Source organism: Cnephaeus nilssonii, assembly GCF_951640355.1.
Source record: "Cnephaeus nilssonii genome assembly, chromosome: 19".
Lineage (NCBI taxonomy): Eukaryota > Metazoa > Chordata > Mammalia > Chiroptera > Vespertilionidae > Cnephaeus > Cnephaeus nilssonii.
Genome location: NC_137090.1, coordinates 30,742,586 through 30,760,146, shown reverse-complemented (window position 1 = coordinate 30,760,146; position 17,561 = coordinate 30,742,586). Strand labels below are relative to the sequence as shown.

Here is a 17,561-nt window from a genome sequence, read left to right as displayed (position 1 = left end):
GCCCCATTTATATATTCAAACTGATGGTCCACAAGGCTGCGGCTTGCCCAGGGTCACAGAGTGACAACAATAGAGCCCAGCAGAGGAGAATTCCAGCTGCCACGATCTCTGCCCCACACCCAATGGCCTGCCTGCATGCAGGGCTCCAGATGGGCACACGCATCAGGCAGGGCACATTCCGCAGCAAAGCAGCAGGGGAAGAGTCACGTCAAACTGGCTTAAACCAATAAGGAGGATTGGCTACATTAAATAACTGGAGGTCCCCACGCAGGCAGGCTTCCGGGTTGGCAGGTAGGAGTCCAACGATGTCATCATGGTCCCAATTTCATTGTCTTGCCATCCACAGAAGCTGTAGTGCAGGGGTGGGGAACCTTTTCCCTGCCCAGGGCCATTTGGATATTTATAACATCATTCGAGGGCCATACAAAATCATTACCTTAAAAATTACCCTGCTAGCCGAAACCGGTTTGGCTCAGTGGATAGAGCGTCAGTCTGAGGACTGAAAGGTCCCAGGTTCGATTCCGGTCAAGGGCATGTGCATTGGTTGCGGGCACGTCCCCAGTGGGGGATGTGCAAGAGGCAGCTGGTCGATGTTTCTCTCTCATCGATGTTTCTAACTCTCTATCCCTCTCCCTTCCTCTCTGTAAAAAATCAATAAAATATATTTTTAAAAAAATTACCCTGCTATATTTGGTCAAACATTTAATTAACTCACCCTTAATGCCTTGGCAGGGCCAGGCCAAATGATTTCTCAAGCCTTATATGGCCCGCGGGCCAGACGTTCCTCACCCCTGCCGTAGTGGGTTGAACGGCAGCCTCAAAAAAGATATGTTTCCCTCCTAACCCTCAGAACCTGTGAAAGTGACCTTATTTGGGAAAAGAGTCTTTGTAGATGCAATTAAGTTAAGGATCTTGAGATGAGATCATCCTGACTTCCCCAGATGAGCCCTAAATCCAATGACAAATATCCTTCTAAGAGACAGAAGACGGACGTGGCAACGAGAGGCCTGTGAAGACAGGCAGTGATTCGTGTGAGCAGCCACAAGGTGAGCAGCTACAAGGCAAGGTGGGCGGGAGTCACCAGAAGCTGAAGGAGTCAAAGCACAGACTCCCAGCCGGAGCCTCGAGAGGGAGCACAGCCCTGCTGATAATGTGATTTTGCACTTCTAGACTCCAGAACTGTGAGAAAACAACTCTGTTGTCTTAAGTTCATGGTCATTTGTTAGGCAGACCCAGGAGACGAACACAGAGGACAAGACATACAATTATTCAGGTCACCTTAGGCTTGAACCCCATGCCCTGCCCATGCGTCCAGGGCAGGATTAGCTTTCCCCAAGGTCCACGAGCTGTACACGAGGCGGAGAGGCTCCCAGAGTGTCCACAGCAGACCCCTGTTCTAGAAAGGTGCCATATCCCGAGCATCCGCTGAGAGAGAAGAGCAAAGGAAAGACAAAGGCCGCCCTAAAGTGTGGCCTTCACAGGTTCAAGGTGCAGGGCTAACACAGCCCAGGGGCGCCCTCGAAACCCTGAAAACAAAGTTGAACAACTGGAACATGGAGCACCTTCCTCTTAAAATAGCGGGTGTGGAGGTGTTTATGGATTGTAAAGATCACTCTCACTTAAGAAACCATTCCATCCACCTGGTTGCCCAAGCCAGGACGGGCCTCAAGGTCATCCAGACTCTTTCCTCTCTCTCACCCTTCCCTTACAGGCAATCTGTCCCCATTCCTGTCAGCTCTCCCTTCTATAAATAGTTCCAATCTGTCCAGCTCCCTCCATCGCCATAGTTATGCTAGTTTAGGTCACCATCCTCTCTTATTACAACCCTCGACTGGCCTCCCTGGCCTCAGTCTCAGCCTCCTCCCACCGCTCTCCACCAGGAACTAGAAGGATCTTCTCAAAATGTCACATTCCTGCTAAAAACTCTTCAAGACTCTTCATAGCTTCCAAGGCCCCTTGCTCACCTGACTTCATCCCTCACCTTGAACCTCGCCAGTTCCCCAAATATACAAGTCCTCTCACATTAGAGGGTCAGGGGCTGGGGGCGGGCCTTTGCACCCACAGCTTCCTTCTGCCTGGATGATCCTCCCCCACCCCTTGCCTGGCCAAGTCCTCCAGGACGAGGTTGTCTCCTTTGAGGGATTTCCTTGGCCTCCCACCCCTCCTTCAGGGTTCCCACGGCACCCTGGGCTTGTGTAGTTCTCCTGCGGTGCTTTGCTCGTGTGCCATCACCTTCCCCCTAGGCTTGGAGCTTCCCACAAACAGGAAAGCAGGTCCCCCATCTCTCCTTCCTGAGTGCACAGTACACAGCAGACATTCAGAAACAAACTGATGAATAAAGATCAAAACTACACTGGCCCAGCCGGCGTGGCTCAGTGGTTGAGCGTCAAACTATGAACTAGGACATCACAGTTTGATTCCCAGTCAGGGCACATGGCCAGGTTGCAGGCTCGATCCCCAGTGTGGGGCATGCAGGAGGCAGCCAATAAATAATCCTCTATCATCATTGATGTTTCTGTCTCTCCCCACCTCTCCCTTCCTCTCTGAAATCAATAAAAATATATTTTTTAAAGCTACACTGGATTCCCTTACTTTTTCTGAAACAAAATTCATCCTAGACTTTTGCTAAATCTAGATCTCTCCCACCCCAACAGAGCAAACCTGCAAGCCCAAAAGTCAGATGACCTGGGTCACATCTGTGTGAACTCTGGCCAATTATCTTACCTCCCTGGGCCTCAATTTCTCTTTCTGTAAAATGAGAATTAGAAGCCTTACTTCATAAAAAAAAGAAAAATCACCTAACATACCATCTGGCAGAGGTGCAACACAATGCATTTACTTTCCTTTGCACATATGCACATTTTGGTGGAAGTCAGCAAGCATCTATTAAGCACTTACTAGGTGTCAGACTCTGGGGTAGACACTGAGTGGTCACAATGACAACCCTGACCCTAGATTTCACAGTAACCTTTTCTGAGAAAATTCATCCATAAATTCAGAAGTAAATCCTATTCACAAGTGTGCCAAACGGCAGGAAGTCCACCAACAGGAAGGTCACCCTGAGCCAGCTCTACTTCTCCTGGAGTGTCCCCCGAGTCACGTAAGGCATAGCAGAATCACTAGGTCTTTACTGCCACCTGCTGGAGGAACAGAATAAGGCCACAGGCAGCAGCCAGAAATTCAGATGCCTACCGGGAGTTGCCAAACATATGGCCCTAACTTCTATCTGCCACATTTATTCAACAGCTAACGAGAAGCTGTCAGAGGAAATTGCTTTTGAAATCAAAATCACCTCACCGGGAAAAGGAAATCCAACAGCACCTTGTAAAGGTCAGAAAGAGGCAGCAGGCCTCCGGGGAAGTTAACCCAAAGGGGAGGCCCAGACAGCCCTGCGCGCTGGAGGGAAAGATCGCCTTCGGAAACCACGGTTGCGCTTTACCCCCCAGGACATCATCGCGCACAAATCCTGCTGGAGTTCTCCCAACCTTGGTGCCCGAGAACCCCACTGAACTGCCCCCCTGCCCACAAACACCTGCAGAATCTCGCTCAGTCCCTCAGGCCCGCAACAGCTCGGTAGAAACTGCCGGAAGCGGGGAGGCCGTTCTTTCCAAAGGCCTTGGCTTCGCAGCCAGACTTGTTAAGTCAACAAAGCAGGAGCCAGCCCTGCCGCTTGCCTTCCTGTTACACCCTCCAGCTTCTTCTCCCTGGCCTGCCACACTCACACACGTGTTCTCTCTCTCTCTCTCTCTCTCTCTCTCTCTCTCTCTCTCTCTCTCTCTCTCACTCACACACACACACACACACACACACACACACACACACACAGTCCTCCAACTCCAGCATCCTCACTCACATGGGTGGGGAGTCTGTTCTGGGAGAACTGGGAAGCAGAACCCAGCCGGGCTACAGCCAGGGTTGGGGTTTGTTTGTTTCTGTCTTTCCCCTCTTCTCCGTGTTCCAACCACTCTGTGAGAAGTTGGGCCCCAGAAAGCAAACTCTGGGACGCCAAGGGCAGCAGCGCCAAGGCATTTCCTTCGCCAGTGAGCGTGCTTCCGGCGCTGGAAGACGGGCTCCGTGCCCGTGGTGTCGCGGGGCCGGGCTGAGTCCAGCCACTTGCTCCTGGACATGAAGACAGTGAGTGGTCTCCGCAGCCCCTGCACTCCACCCACCCGGCCACGCCAGCGGCTGAGAGCGCGGTCGGAGGAAGCGCTGCCCACCAAACCCACCGGGGGTCTCACAATGACCAAACTGTCCCCACCACAAACATAGCACCAAGCTAATTTGGGGGCGGGGGGATAAAAAGGTTTGTTCCCCCACCATTTCCCAAAGGGAAGAAAGTCCTAACAGACATGCTAGAAACATGCTAGAGCCATCAAAAACACACAAAATTGCCTACATGAACTTGAAGGGCAATTCTGCCACAGAACAAAAATTGCAAGTTTTCTGTCCAGATAGAAAAGAAAAAATCAGCATTCTGGTATTAATCAGCCCATGACGATACTTAAAATACACCATCTTTACCCAGCTGAGCTGTCCCCCGGCCCCCAGCAGGAACTGGTTCCCATCCTTGCTTGTTAACTGTGCATCTCTTTTATCTTGGAGGTTCAAGAAACAGAAGTGTGTTTCTCTCTGACCATCCTAATTTCTGACCCCACGCTTCCATCCGGGCCTCCTGGGTTCTCCTCACTTCCGCATGCAGTGCCAAGGCAAATGCGGTGGACATCAGGTCATCCAATGTCCATCTTCAGGGGTCCGCCCTGTCCCATGGCCCTTCTGGATCTGCCAGGCTCTCTGCAGGCTCAAGGCTTGGGCATCTTTTACAAGATGGTCCTGCCTGCCTAGAAGCTCCAACTTCTATCACGCTGAGGACTCAACTCCCCAGGGACACACCAGGAAGCAGGGCTCCTACTGGTTCTGCTCTTAGCATCCCCAGATGTCTCTCTTCTTCTAATCTTTCTTCTCCCACTGGGTTTTGTTTGTATGTTTGTTTGGAGGGAAGAGGGGGTGGGGAGTTGGCCTGGGGAACTTCCTTTCCCTCCAGATGTCTTCAAGACATATAATCTGTTGGCATAAAACCCATTGCTTCCTTATTTTAAAAAATATACACTGATGCCGAAACCGGTTTGGCTCAGTGGATAGAGTGTCGGCCTGCAGACTGAAGGGTCCCAGGTTCGATTCCGGTCAAGGGCATGTACCTTGGTTGTGGGCACATCCCCAGTGTGGGGTGTGCAGGAGGCAGCTGATCTATGTTTCTCTCTCTTTCTAACTCTCTGTCCCTCTCCCTTCCTCTCTGTAAAAAAATCAATAAAATACATACATATATATATATATATATATATATATATATATATATATATATATATTTTATACACACACACACACACACACACACACACACACACACACACACACACACTGAGTGGCCAGATTATGATATCTGAATGCATAATAATCTGGTCACTCAGTGTGTGTGTGTGTGTGTGTGTGTGTGTGTGTGTGTGTGTGTCAGAATTCGTGCATGGGTGGGGTCTGGCCAGCCTGGCCAGGAGGAGGGAACATGGGCGGTTGGCCGGCCTGCCTGCTGGTAGAACTCCTGGTCGAGGGGACAATTTGCATATTAGCCTTTTATTATATAGGACAGTGATGGTGAACCTATGACACGCGTGTCAGCACTGACACACATAGCCATTTCTGATGACACGCGGCCACTGAGGCGGCCGCATGCCGAGGATGAAACATTTGCTGCTCCTGAGGATGAAACATTTGCGAAATAATTTTTTCCTCAAAGTGACACACTACCCGAGTTATGCTCAGTTTTTTGGCGAAGTTTGACACACCAAGCTCAAAAGGTTGCCCATCACTGATATAGGATATACACTGAGTGGCCAGATTATTATGCCTTCACAGATCATAATAATCTGGCCACTCAGTGTATATATACTAGTAGCCCTGCACACAAATCTGTGCGCCAGTAGCTCACCAGTAGCTCGCTGCCGCCCTCCAGTAGCGCCCTCCAATAGCCCCCGCCCCGCCCCCCGCGCCCCACTCATAGCTTGCTGCCCTGCCCCCTCCTGTAGCTCTCCTGCCCCACCCTCCTGCTGATCCGTGATCCCGTCATTACGCGGTCGGTCATTACGCTTCACGGCATAACGACCATTTGCATATTACATCTTTATTATCTAGGATATTTTTTAAACAAAAGCTAGAAAAACTTCTTGACTATTTTCTTCGACCCTATTGCATGCCTCCACAAATGCAATGAGCAGAGGCCACAGCCACACTGGATAAACACATTTCCACTCTTTTACAGTCACCCCAGATTTTTGCTGTGGTCTGTTGTGACCTCCTGGTTCACAGGTCGATGCTCAAACACTGAGCCACGCCAGCCAGGCTACACACACTCTAGTTCTTAGAGAACAATTAACTTGGTCATTGAATAAAGGCTTTTAGATTAAAGCATGGTTGCAAAGCTCACTGCTTCTAGACATTTCTCCCTGTTCTATTCCTACACAATTTTCAAAAATAATAAGTTAATAGAAAAGGGATCCTAAATAAATCCCAGTCGGATATAACAGAGACTTCTTAAAGGTTCTTCAAACACTTTATTCATCACCGACCTGGGATGTTCAACCAGAAATACAAGGGTGTGCAAAAGTAGGCTTATAGTTCTTCGTACGGAAAATAATACAATAATTAATAATACAAGAATAAACTCTGTGGCCCTAACTGGTTTGGCTCAGTGGATAGAGCATCGGCCTATGGACTGAAGGGTCCCAGGTTCGATTCCGGTCAAGGGCATGTACCTTGGTTGCAGGCACATCCCCAGTAGGGAGTGTGGAGGAGGCAGCTGAATTGATGTTTCTCTCTCACCGATGTTTCTAACTCTCTATCCCTTTTCCTTTCCATTCGTCTCTGTAAAAAATCAATAAAATACTGATTATTAAAAAAAGAAAAGAATAAACTCTGTGTTTCGAGCACTCACCACTGTAAACCTACTTTTGCTTGCCCGTACAGCCAAGGCAAATAGTGCAGTTACTGAATTAGATCTGTGCCAGTATTCACTGAACAATGTCACGCTGGGCTCCATCCATGCCAGGAAACAGGGATGCTGAGGGGTAAGACGTGGTCCCACGTGCAGAGCTCTTGCCCTAGAGGGGGAAGGGGAGGCGGAGGCTTAAACCGTGGCAGCAGCAGAGTGGGGAGGCGAGTGGGATGCCTGTCAGAGCGCAGGGAAGAGGAGGCAGAGGAGGCAGCTCTACAGCTGACTAACATTTTGCCTTTATTTTAAATGCCTCATTGCAAAGTCTATATTAAAGTAACAAAAATATAAAAGCAAACTGCCTCCACCTCCACCATGTAACCAAATTGTTTCATCTGTCCAGATCTGCAACATTATCAGAGTTCTACGATCTGTATTTTCATTTATCATGTCATTAATATTTTTCCATTTCACTTCCTTTTTTCCTTAATCCTAACTTAACCCCTTGGATAACCAATGTTCACAGCCTGGGGAATTATTTTTCTACTAGAGGCCTGATGCATGAAGATTCATGCAAGAATGGGCCTTCCTTCTCCTGGCTGCCAGCACTGCCTTCACTCCGGCTGGAGCCACCTTTCCACCTTCCCACCCTGCCCAAAAGCCCGGAGCTGCTGGGGCGGTGTGGAACACCCCACTCCCGGCTGCTCAGCGCCTGCATATGCAAATTAACCCACCATCTTTGTTGGGTTAATTTGCATACTCACTCCTGATTGGCTGGTGGGCGTCGTGAAGATATAGTCAATTTGCATCTTTCTCTTTTATTAGTGTAGATTATCTTTCTCTATGCTTGATTAATCCTATTGGGGACACTAGAACAATATCGAAATCGGAACAATTGACTAACCTCCCCCCCACCACCACCACCTTTTCTTGTTCTCCTGACATACTCAATGTTCAGCCATAAAAGCCCTCGTTTTTATTATTTTATTACTTTTTAAAATCTTCACCCAATGATATGTTCCCACTGATTCTTAGAGAGGAGGGAAGGAAGAGAGAGAGAGAGAGAAAGAGAGAGAAAACATTGATCAGTTTCCTCTCACATACGCCATGACAGATCGAACACGCAACCTAGGCATGTGCTTTGACCAGGAATCGAACCACTACCTTTTGGTGTACGGGACGACACTCTAACCAACTGAGCCACCCAGTCAGGGCTGCTTTTATTTTTAACTCTTAAGAGAATAGTTTCCTAGGTCCTTGCTCCAGTAGACCCCACTTCCCTCCCACCTGCTTTGCTGAAAATAACCAGGAAGAGAAACCACAAAGATTCATTTCTAAAAAGCAAGAGAGAGTTCTAGATCCTCATCTGCTCTGTGGATCAGCAGCAGCAGCTTGTGCACATTCTCTGCCGTTACTCATTCACGGGCGCTTTTCAGACTATTTTCTTCCCTCCCTTCTCCCCTCACCTCGTGACTCCTGCCTTTTTACTGTTTCAGCTTACACATGGGCCAAAGGAACCCATCAGTAACACCACCTTTCCACTCAGCAATTCTACCATCAGTTTCTCAAGGTCACCTTGTCACACCAGACATCCTCCTGTTCACACCCGTCTCGCCAGCTCGGCACTGGGAGGAGAGAGCAGTGGGGACAGGGCCTGCGATGGTCCCTTCAGCAAGGACAGTGGGGGGAACCTTCCGTCTCCCTAGGACAGCCTGGGCCGTGAGGCCCCTCAGTCAAAAACACTGCCTTTCCTCAGAAGGTCCTGCTTTGTTTGCACTTTGTGGCGCCTCTGAAAAAAATAGGTGCAATGGTTGAATGTGCATTTGACTGCTGTGGAGCTGACTCTGAAACTTGTTCTTGATCCAGCTTCAGAAGGAAGGCAGGGAGGTGAGAAGCAATCCCTCAGCCTGCCAACAAGGCCAATGTGGCTTAGTCCGATGCACCGCAGACCGGCCCAGGCATGGCCCAGGCCCCACCTCTGGGCTCTCACACACACAGGACCAACCCAGAGAACAGGCTTCCCGTCACCCGTGGGGCCAGGTCCCACCTCTGCCAGTTCCTGCTTGTGTGATAATGACGAGGTCAACATTTTGAGTCTTATTTCCTTCATCTCTAAAATGAGGTGAATTTTTTTTTTTTTAAACAGTGACTTCGTTAAGTGATTGTAAGCATTGAAACATGACATGGAAAACAATTTTAAAATCCTTTCAGGCCAACTGAGGGTTATACAATTGCTGGTTTAGTTTGCCATTTAACTTTCCAGCCTACAGAAAGTCCTTGTTGACTAAGCAAATGGTCCATTTTCCATCAGCAGGAAAAGAAATCAGCCACAAAGTCACCAACGTTTGTGCCGGATCTACAGAAGCAAAACTGGAAGAGTATTTTCTTTCACAGAGTAGTTTCAAGGCTCCAGGTACTCCCATCCTTAAATGAAAGTCAGCGGCTTCACATGAAGGAATACGACTTTCTCACAAGTCTCTAATTAAATGGGGGGGGTTGAGAGGGACGAAAAATAGACAAAAGCACATCGATTTTTTTTCTACCTTTATTTATAAAGAACACAACTCTTCCTCCTAATGCAGAAACACACACACATCTAAAGAGGTAACACACTCATGAAAAACAACAACAACAACAACAGAACCAGGGGACAGTGGGACCTCATTTAACACCAGTCTGTGTGCCTGGCTCAGGCATCACTGGGAATGTTTCCTCAGATATGACATCTCACCTCAAAGAAAAGAAAGACCTTAATCTTGAAGACCCATGTACCTGGCAGGCAAAAAGCTGCACCCTCAGTCTTCAGCATCATCGAACTGTCCGGTTTCAAAGACCATCTTGGAATAATGGGGTATCAGTGGAGGTGGATGGTGCCAACTGGGATCATAGATCATGTCTCCTTGCGGGGCACAGCACACCCAAGGTTTGACCTCTTGAGAAATGCAGCCCTGGATGTCATCAGCATCTGCAGGCAGTTTTAAAGGACAGATTAAAGCAGCGGTTCCCAGCCTTTTTTTTGCCATGCCCCATCTAATCATCTCTAAAATCCTGAGGCCCTTCCCCCCCCCCGCCCCGTGACATATAATTCTTATTATTCAAAAAGTGAACGCCTATTCACGTGGAGGAAGCCTTAAAGGCCATTAACTTGGTCTAAAAAAGCTTCCCAAGAACATGGCATCCATGAGAGAGAAAAATAAAAGGACAAAAGGACAGTTGAAGTACTGAGGAAGAAATCACTAAGAAATTGTTAAAAAAATAATAATAATATGAAGTGATATGAAAAAATAGCAAATAAAGTTTCAAAAAACTGAAATGCATAAATATGTCAAAATATATATTTATATACTGTATATTAGGCCCCTAGAACCATAAATGCAAAAAATTCACTGTTAATAACTCATTCTCAAATTGCCCCCCTTAAAAATCAAATTGCCCCCCTGTGGGGCCTATGCCCCGCATTGGGAACCACTGGATTAAAGGAAGAAGGGAAGGGAAAAACGAATAGCCAAAAAATGTCTAGGAGAACAATACGTGCACTCTGTTTAAACACACACACACACAGAGTCCTCCTTTCTTGAAGAATTGCAAGCATGTTCTTTCTGAGGCAACCCATAGTTGTGCTGTTCAGCCAAGAGTTCTTGGCAGTGCAGAGGAAGCAAATGGATAATAAGGCACTTGTGTCTGCAGCGGCTCAGTTCAGACTGAGGTATTTGGAGAGAGTAACACTGTTTCGATGTTAAAGCTAAATGACACATTATAGAGTCAAATGTAAAATTTGCATGTTGTGTTGTTTTTTTTCAATATGAAAAAGCTGTCACAGAAACTGCAGATCTGTAACAGGTTATCAGGCTAAGCTCACAGTCTTCCAAACTCTGCCTGCCTTTAAGGGTAATCTGGTAGGAGGGTCTCGAACCCTGCCTAGGATCCCAGACACTCCACACCTACCATACGGATTTCCTTGATCCGCTTTCAACTCCAAGTCCCAGTCCTCATTAAAAAGATCAGCAGCCTGTTCCCTGGGCGGACAGCTGGACACCCGTTCTGACAGCTCCCAGGTATTCAGTTCCCCATCAGAATCTTCATCATCCATAGCAAAGCCTTCCTCTTCAGAATGGGTGCCCTCATCACCGGCAGGACCACCATTAGGGATGCTCTGGGCTCCTCTGGCTAAGAAATCAACAAAAGGAAGAAGGTCTTAAAACAACCGGCAAACCAGGGTGCCTACTGGTGTGCTTGGAAATTTTTGGCAGACTTACTAAGAGGGGAGCAGTAAAACAAGTGTACTGAGTTCTTTAGCCACCTGAGCACTTAAAAAAAAAAAGAAAGAAAGAAAATATTTTGTTGACATTTTTAGAAGGGCTAATCAATTATTTTCAATAGGATGTTTTGCCTTAAACCAGGCCATTAATTGCCTGGTCTGCCAATTCACACAGGGGATGGGGCTAAGTTTACATTGTAGGTAACTTACATGTCATTAAAGCAAATGATCAACTTCCACAATACAGGTGTGAATTGAGTTTTTGCTCTTCTATTCCTCTTCCCTTCATCCTCAAAGAGCATGTTAGAGGTGCGCACAGGACAAGGGGGATGAGGGTAAAAGCAGACAGCAGGGCAGAACCCATCTAGTCACAATGGACCGCTGCCACGTCTCCTCCTCCCAACATTGAGAGGGCTGGAAGGGACATTTTCAAAAGGTCTCAAAATAACGGAGGAACGTTCGGGAAGGATAATGAACCTCCAAGCATATAGGGCTCTGGTGATGCCAGGTCAGAGCTAGCAAATGAATCAGCTGATTAACACTGCATAATAATGACAGCTATAAGCAATAGAGTCATACTTCAGGTTATGGGCGCGGAAGCTAAACTGCCTGAGTCCAAATCCCAGTTCTGCCCATTACTAAGTGTGTTACTGAGCTGAAATGTCCTCAACTGATGCCCTCAATAGCTTAAATATAGAATTAACATACAACCCACGCCTAAATGTATACCCAAAAGAATTAAAAACAGGTGTTCAAACAAAACTTGTACAAAAACGTTCACAGCAGGACTACTCACAATCACCAAAAGGTGGAAACCACCCAAATGCCTATCAACTGATGAATGGGTCAGCAAAACTGGGTTTATACGTACGATGGGATTTATTCAGCCATCAAGAGGAATGAACTATAGGCATACTTCATTTTATGGCATTTTGCTGCACTTCACAGACGTGGTGTTTTTTTTATAAATTGAAGGCAAAAACCTCTATCAGCAAAAAGATTACAACTAGCTTTATTGTAATAGTAGCTTTATTGCAGTGGTCTGGAACTAAACCCGTAATGTCTCCGAGGTATGCCTTACAAGGTATACAGGCTACATGAATTAATCTTGAAAATATTATGCTGAAAGAAGCCAGACAGAAAAGGCCACATAGTGTAGGATTCATTTGCATGCAACTCACATTTGCCTGTTCAGCAGAGGTCAATCCAGAGAGACAGAAAGCAGATTAGCGGTCGCCAGGGGCACAAGGAAGGAGAGAATGGGGAGTGACTCCTTACTGGGTACAAGATTTCCTTTTGGGGTGAAGAAAATGTTCTGGAACTAAATAGCGGTGGTGGTTACATAACACTGTGACTGTGCCGAATGCCACCAAACCGCATGCTTCAAATGTGTTAAATGGTAAATTATGTTGTGTCTTTTACCAGAACCAATTTTTTTTTTACTCTGTGCCTCAGTTTCCTCACCTGCAAAATGGGGATATGATTGTTGTGAGACTTTTTAAAAACAAAAAAAGGAGCTCAGCCTGCATGCTCAGTGGTTGAGCGTTGACCTACGAACCAGGAGATCGAGGTTCAATTCCTGGCCAGAGTACATGCCCGGATTGCGGGCTTGATCCCAAATGGGGGGCGCGCAGAGGCAGCCATCAATGATTCTCTCTCATCATTGATGTTCCTATCTTTCTCCCTCTCCCTTCGTCTCTGAAATCAGTAAAAATAGGTTAAAAGTGGAAACAATTTTACCTCCAAAGCCTATATTCTTCCTGCTCTCCTACGCTGTCTTTCTCAGTAGAAGGGATGGGTTTGGACACAAGTTCAGGACTTCCCTTAAGAAAGCTCCAGTGGGGCTTCCAAACAAGGGCACTACTGAAACACGAGCAGAAAAGGCAACGTGGCAGCCAAGAGGAGGACCGGCTAGAAGGAGAAGGTAAACAAGACAGAGCGACTGCCCCTCCTGTCGCTCCCCCAGTCTCTCCCAACATTCACCCCAGTCTCTGCCGTCTACTTGCCTAGTCGATCGGTGGCTTTCTCAGTCTCTCTCTCCTGACCGGAGTAGTCATGTGGGGCAAAGCCAGCCTGCCGGAAGAAGAAACAATTACTCAGGACTTGGACACCCGGGGCATCCTCAGCTGAAAACCCACCCATCCATCCTCCCCTTTGTGTGGGGGCTGAGACTCTGCAACCCACACTCCTGCTCTGCCCTGTTAGACTCAGCAAGGATGGAGGGGGAAGAGCGTGGCTCCTTCTTACTCCTGAGGCATCATTCCAGCGACACGTTACCAGGGAAGCAGGAGCAAGCTTTCTATAGCGGCCTGTGAATCCAGCTTACCGCTTGCCAACACTTGCAAAGCCAGCCTCATCACCCTGCCCTACCCACAGAGGTCTGACTCCCAGGCTCTGAGGACCCTCCTCCAAGCTCAGAGGCCCCAGCACCAACTGGGGCAGCACCCCCTCCTCAGAGGCTGGAATTCCAGCTCGGCAAAGCCCCTCCTCTGAGCTTGTCAATTTTAACCATTCCAACCTCATCCCTTTGTCCCTCAGCCAGAGGGCTGGTAGCTGTTTCCTGCAGGTGCCACCACCATGTTCATTTTTAACTTTTCAGTTACTTAACTTATCTAGTTATCTCTACATATACTGATTTCAGAGAGGAAGGGAGAGGGACAGGGATAGAAACATCGATGAGTGAGAATCATTGATCAGCTGCCTCGTACACGCCCCCTACTGGGGATCGAGCCCACAACCCAGGCATGTGCCCTGACCGGGAATCGAACCTAGACCTCCTGGTTCATAGGTCAACACTCAACTACTGAGCCACATAGGCCGGGCAGCTAACAGCTTTTTCTATCAAATTCTGTCTCCTGACTGATACACAGATGCAAGAGAGATTTAGCTCCTCAGCAATCATGAGGGAACTCTTTCCCCTCAGCCAACCATATGCCTCTCTGCTCTCACCACTCAAAAGTTCCTGAAGTCTTGCCCTGGCCAGGTGGCTGTTGATTGGAGCATCGCTGCATACATCAAAAGGCTGTGGGTTCGCCCAGCTGGTGTGGCTCTGTGGTTGAGCTTCAACTTATAAGCCAGGAGGTCACAGTTCGATTCCTGGTCAGAGCACATGCAGGCTTGATCCCCAGTAGAGGGTATACAGTAGGAAACAGATCATGATTCTCTCTCATCACTGATGTTTCTATCCCTCTCTCCCTCTCCCTGAAATCCATAAAAACATTTTAAGCAAGGTTGCGGGTTTGATTCCCAATCAGGGCACATACCTATGTTGTAGGTTCAGTCCCAGGTTGGGGCGTACCAGAGGCAATGGATCGATGTTTCTCTCTCACATCAACGTTTCTTCTTTCTTTCTCCCCCTCCCCACCTTCCTCTCTCTCTAAAATCAATAAAAACATATCCTCGGGTGAGGATTTTTAAAAAGTTCCTGAAGTCTTATCACCTCTAAAACCTCTTTCTAACTGGAACAAGAAATGTGAAGCCTGCTTAAGACCTAATTTCAATCCCAGTTCTGCCATTCATTCCGTGTGTGACCTTGAACACATCATTTCAACCACTCTGCCTGGGGTTCCTTCTCTGGAAATTGAGGGTGACTGTTCTGACCTGGCAGAGGATTTACAATGACCTACCGTTTATGAAAATACCTAGCACGTAGCAGGAATGTAACATTTGTTGATTCTAAGCCCAACCTTCTTGGCCCCTACTGCACTTGGCACCTGCCCCAGGTAGCTCACCATCTAGTCATACCTGGATTTAAAGCATCAATCCCACCTCCTGTAGTCAGTGACAACCCTTGGTCACTAGTGTGGGCCAGCTGGTGGGACCTCTCACTTGGAGCACTGCCATAACTCCATAGCTGCCTCCCCCTTCATCCACCCTGCCCACCTTACGACATTCATCACTACTCTCGCAGAAGTCTTCAACTCGCCCTAGCCAGTTTGGCTCAGTGTATAGAGGATCGGCCTGCGGACTGAATGGTTTGATTCCAGTCAAGGGCACGTTCCTCGGTTGCAGGCTCCCTCCTTGGCTGGACCCTGGTCAGGGCTCCTGCAGGAGGCAACCAATCGATGTTTCTCTCACATCGATATTTCTCTCTGTCCTTCCCTCTCTCTTCCACTCTCTAAAATAATCAATGAAAAAATAACCTCGGGTAAGGATTAAAAAAAGAATCAACTCGGGGAAGCATAACATTACCCACGACATTCACAACTCTCCATCAGCCCCTCAACCTGTTGAGCATAGTTCTCTCCCAGCTCTGCCACCCAAGTTCACAGGGATTTGCCCTGCATTTCGGCATCTCCACACCTCTGCAGGCAGCGCCACCCTCTCAGCTTGGAGGGGAAGCGCACAGCCCTCCTGCTAAGCCCTGACAAAATTAATCTCACCCCATCTGCACTCCTAAGTAATTTTCTTTGTAAGTCTTATCCCTGCATTTGTCCTACTTTGGTTGCGTACTATCTTTCATGCTTAAACACGCCATGCCATTCCTCCAACAACCAATTAATAAACGTGTCTATCGTGTCAGGCACGCTGCTAGACGCCAGGTTTAACAGCCGTTAGCAGGTTTCTATCCTTCAGGAGTTGACCACCTCGCAGAGATTCCTGACTGCAAACAAGGGCAGGTTATGGCTGTAATAACGGCCTTTGAAAATCCGGGAGCCGTCTGGCGCGCCAATGAAAACAAGTTTCTGGAAACCCTGCGTCAAACCAGGCCTTCGCGTTTCGTTGAATAGAAGAGAGCGCGCGTGAGACATCACCTGGCGCTGTGTTCGCCGAGCATCCCCACCAGAGGACGCAGGTCCTTCGGGAAAAGTCTCTACCGCTCGCCACCCTCCCCTGGCCCCCGTGCAGGCCCCTCCAGCTCTCGGCCGTCAGCATCACCTCCCATTTAGCAAGGACGCGGGAGCGCCCCGGAGACCGAGGCCTTCCTTCCCCGCCCCGCGCGCCCCCCACGCATTCGGGGTGCCTCCAGCCCCGCACCCCGCGGCCCGCCCGCCCGGCCGTTTCCAGCTCGAGCGCGCGCTCAACGTTCGCGCGGCGGCCCGAGGCGCTTCCCCCGCTCCGCGGCCCCCGCAGCTTCCCGCCCCAGGCGCAGGTGGTGGCCGCGCCCGGCCCGGCCCGGCGCAGCGCTCACCTCGGGGCTGGGGGGCGACTCCCGCGCGCTCGCCATCGGCAGACCCCGAGGCGGCTCCGCGGACCCCAGCGCCACGGCCCGTGCGGTCTGAGGGTCCATGCCCGGCGGCCCGCGGCTCCGCGCCCTGGACGCCGCGCGGCCACGTGACGCGCTGGCCTGGCTGCGAGCCCGAGGATACGCCGCGGAGGGCCAATCAGCCAGGGGCGCTCCCGGCCAAGGGGCGGGACACGGGGGTCACGAGGGACCCGGGGGCGGCGCGGGAGGGGAGGGGCGGGGCGGGGCGCGCCCAGCAGCGAAAGCCCATCTAGCGGCCCCAAGTCTGATTTTTGAAGCTTAAGTCCCAGGACTGAGGCTGGAATGCCAAGGGTCATCCCTACCCAGCTTCAAAACCTCCAACCCCTGCCGCCCGAGTCCACTCGTAACTGTAGCTCCAACCACATTTCACTTTTGATCTCACAGATTTCTCTAGAACTCAAGTCTGGATTTTGGACCATCACTCGCCCACAGATGGGTGAGACCACTCAGCAGCTCCACCTTGAGTTAATGATCAAGTTAGTCCATTAGAAACCGGGACAAATGATAAAAACAAACTCCGACAATGTACTGGACACAGCCTATGGGCTATGGCAGTCACAGTAACCCTAAACATTCTGGGCTGACCCTATTCTAATCTGGGAAAAGCTCCTTTTTTAATGCTCCGGCCTGGCCGGGTACACCCTGAAGGCTGCAGAAGAGAGGCAAGCACAGCCTTCACTGCTTTTCCCACCCACACGGTTTAAACTCTACCAAACCGGCTCAAGGTGGGATAATCGCGTTAACATTTAGGTAGCAGAAAAGCTATAAACTGGGATTCCTTCCTTACCAGGACACCTAATACAATCGTTGAGAGATGAGAGAGCCGATTCCCTCATCTCCTTCTAAGTAGGTACTGTTTGTAAACTACATAAGACATTTGAAAAAATTAGTGTGACAGCTGATATGTATGTTTTTCTTTCCCACAGGGAAGAGAATGTGATGGATTAATATGTACTCTGTTCTGACCCATGAGTCAGTTTCCTCAAATCTAACCTGATTTATCTACCTCAACTCTATCCCAAAGAACCTGCTGTGATGATGGGAAGAAAAAAATTCTATTATCCGTGCTGTCCAATATGGTAAACATATGGCTATTAAGCGCTTGAAATGTTGCCAGT

At 48.9% G+C, this 17,561-nt stretch overlaps 1 protein-coding gene across 2 annotated transcripts; it reads right to left on the bottom strand.

Annotated features, from left to right (window-relative positions):
- Window positions 1–6,594: 6,594 nt before the first annotated feature.
- COPRS (coordinator of PRMT5 and differentiation stimulator) lies at window positions 6,595–16,542 on the bottom strand. 2 transcript variants are annotated; one of them, XM_079798852.1, is made up of 5 exons: window positions 16,369–16,542; window positions 13,240–13,310; window positions 10,925–11,142; window positions 9,752–9,944; window positions 6,595–7,148 (listed from the first exon to the last, which is right to left on the bottom strand). In XM_079798852.1, the coding sequence occupies exons 1-4, from the start codon at window positions 16,465–16,467 to the stop codon at window positions 9,775–9,777; spliced, it is 558 nt and encodes a 185-aa protein (XP_079654978.1). In that variant the 5' UTR covers window positions 16,468–16,542; the 3' UTR covers window positions 6,595–7,148; window positions 9,752–9,774. The 2 variants fall into 2 exon arrangements, with proteins under 2 accessions (XP_079654978.1, XP_079654979.1); XM_079798853.1 differs by lacking the exon at window positions 6,595–7,148 and having other exon boundaries at window positions 9,507–9,944.
- Window positions 16,543–17,561: the final 1,019 nt, after the last annotated feature.

Excerpts from the sequence above, each read along its gene's own strand:
- COPRS (XM_079798852.1), bottom strand. The coding sequence starts at position 16,467 with ATGGACCCTCAGACCGCACGGGCCGTGGCGCTGGGGTCCGCGGAGCCG. Across the intron at positions 13,311-16,368 it reads AGTCGCCCCCCAGCCCCGAG|GCTGGCTTTGCCCCACATGA; the intron begins GTGAGCGCTGCG and ends TTCTTCCGGCAG. Across the intron at positions 11,143-13,239 it reads GCCACCGATCGACTAGGCAA|AGGAGCCCAGAGCATCCCTA; the intron begins GTAGACGGCAGA and ends TTTCTTAGCCAG.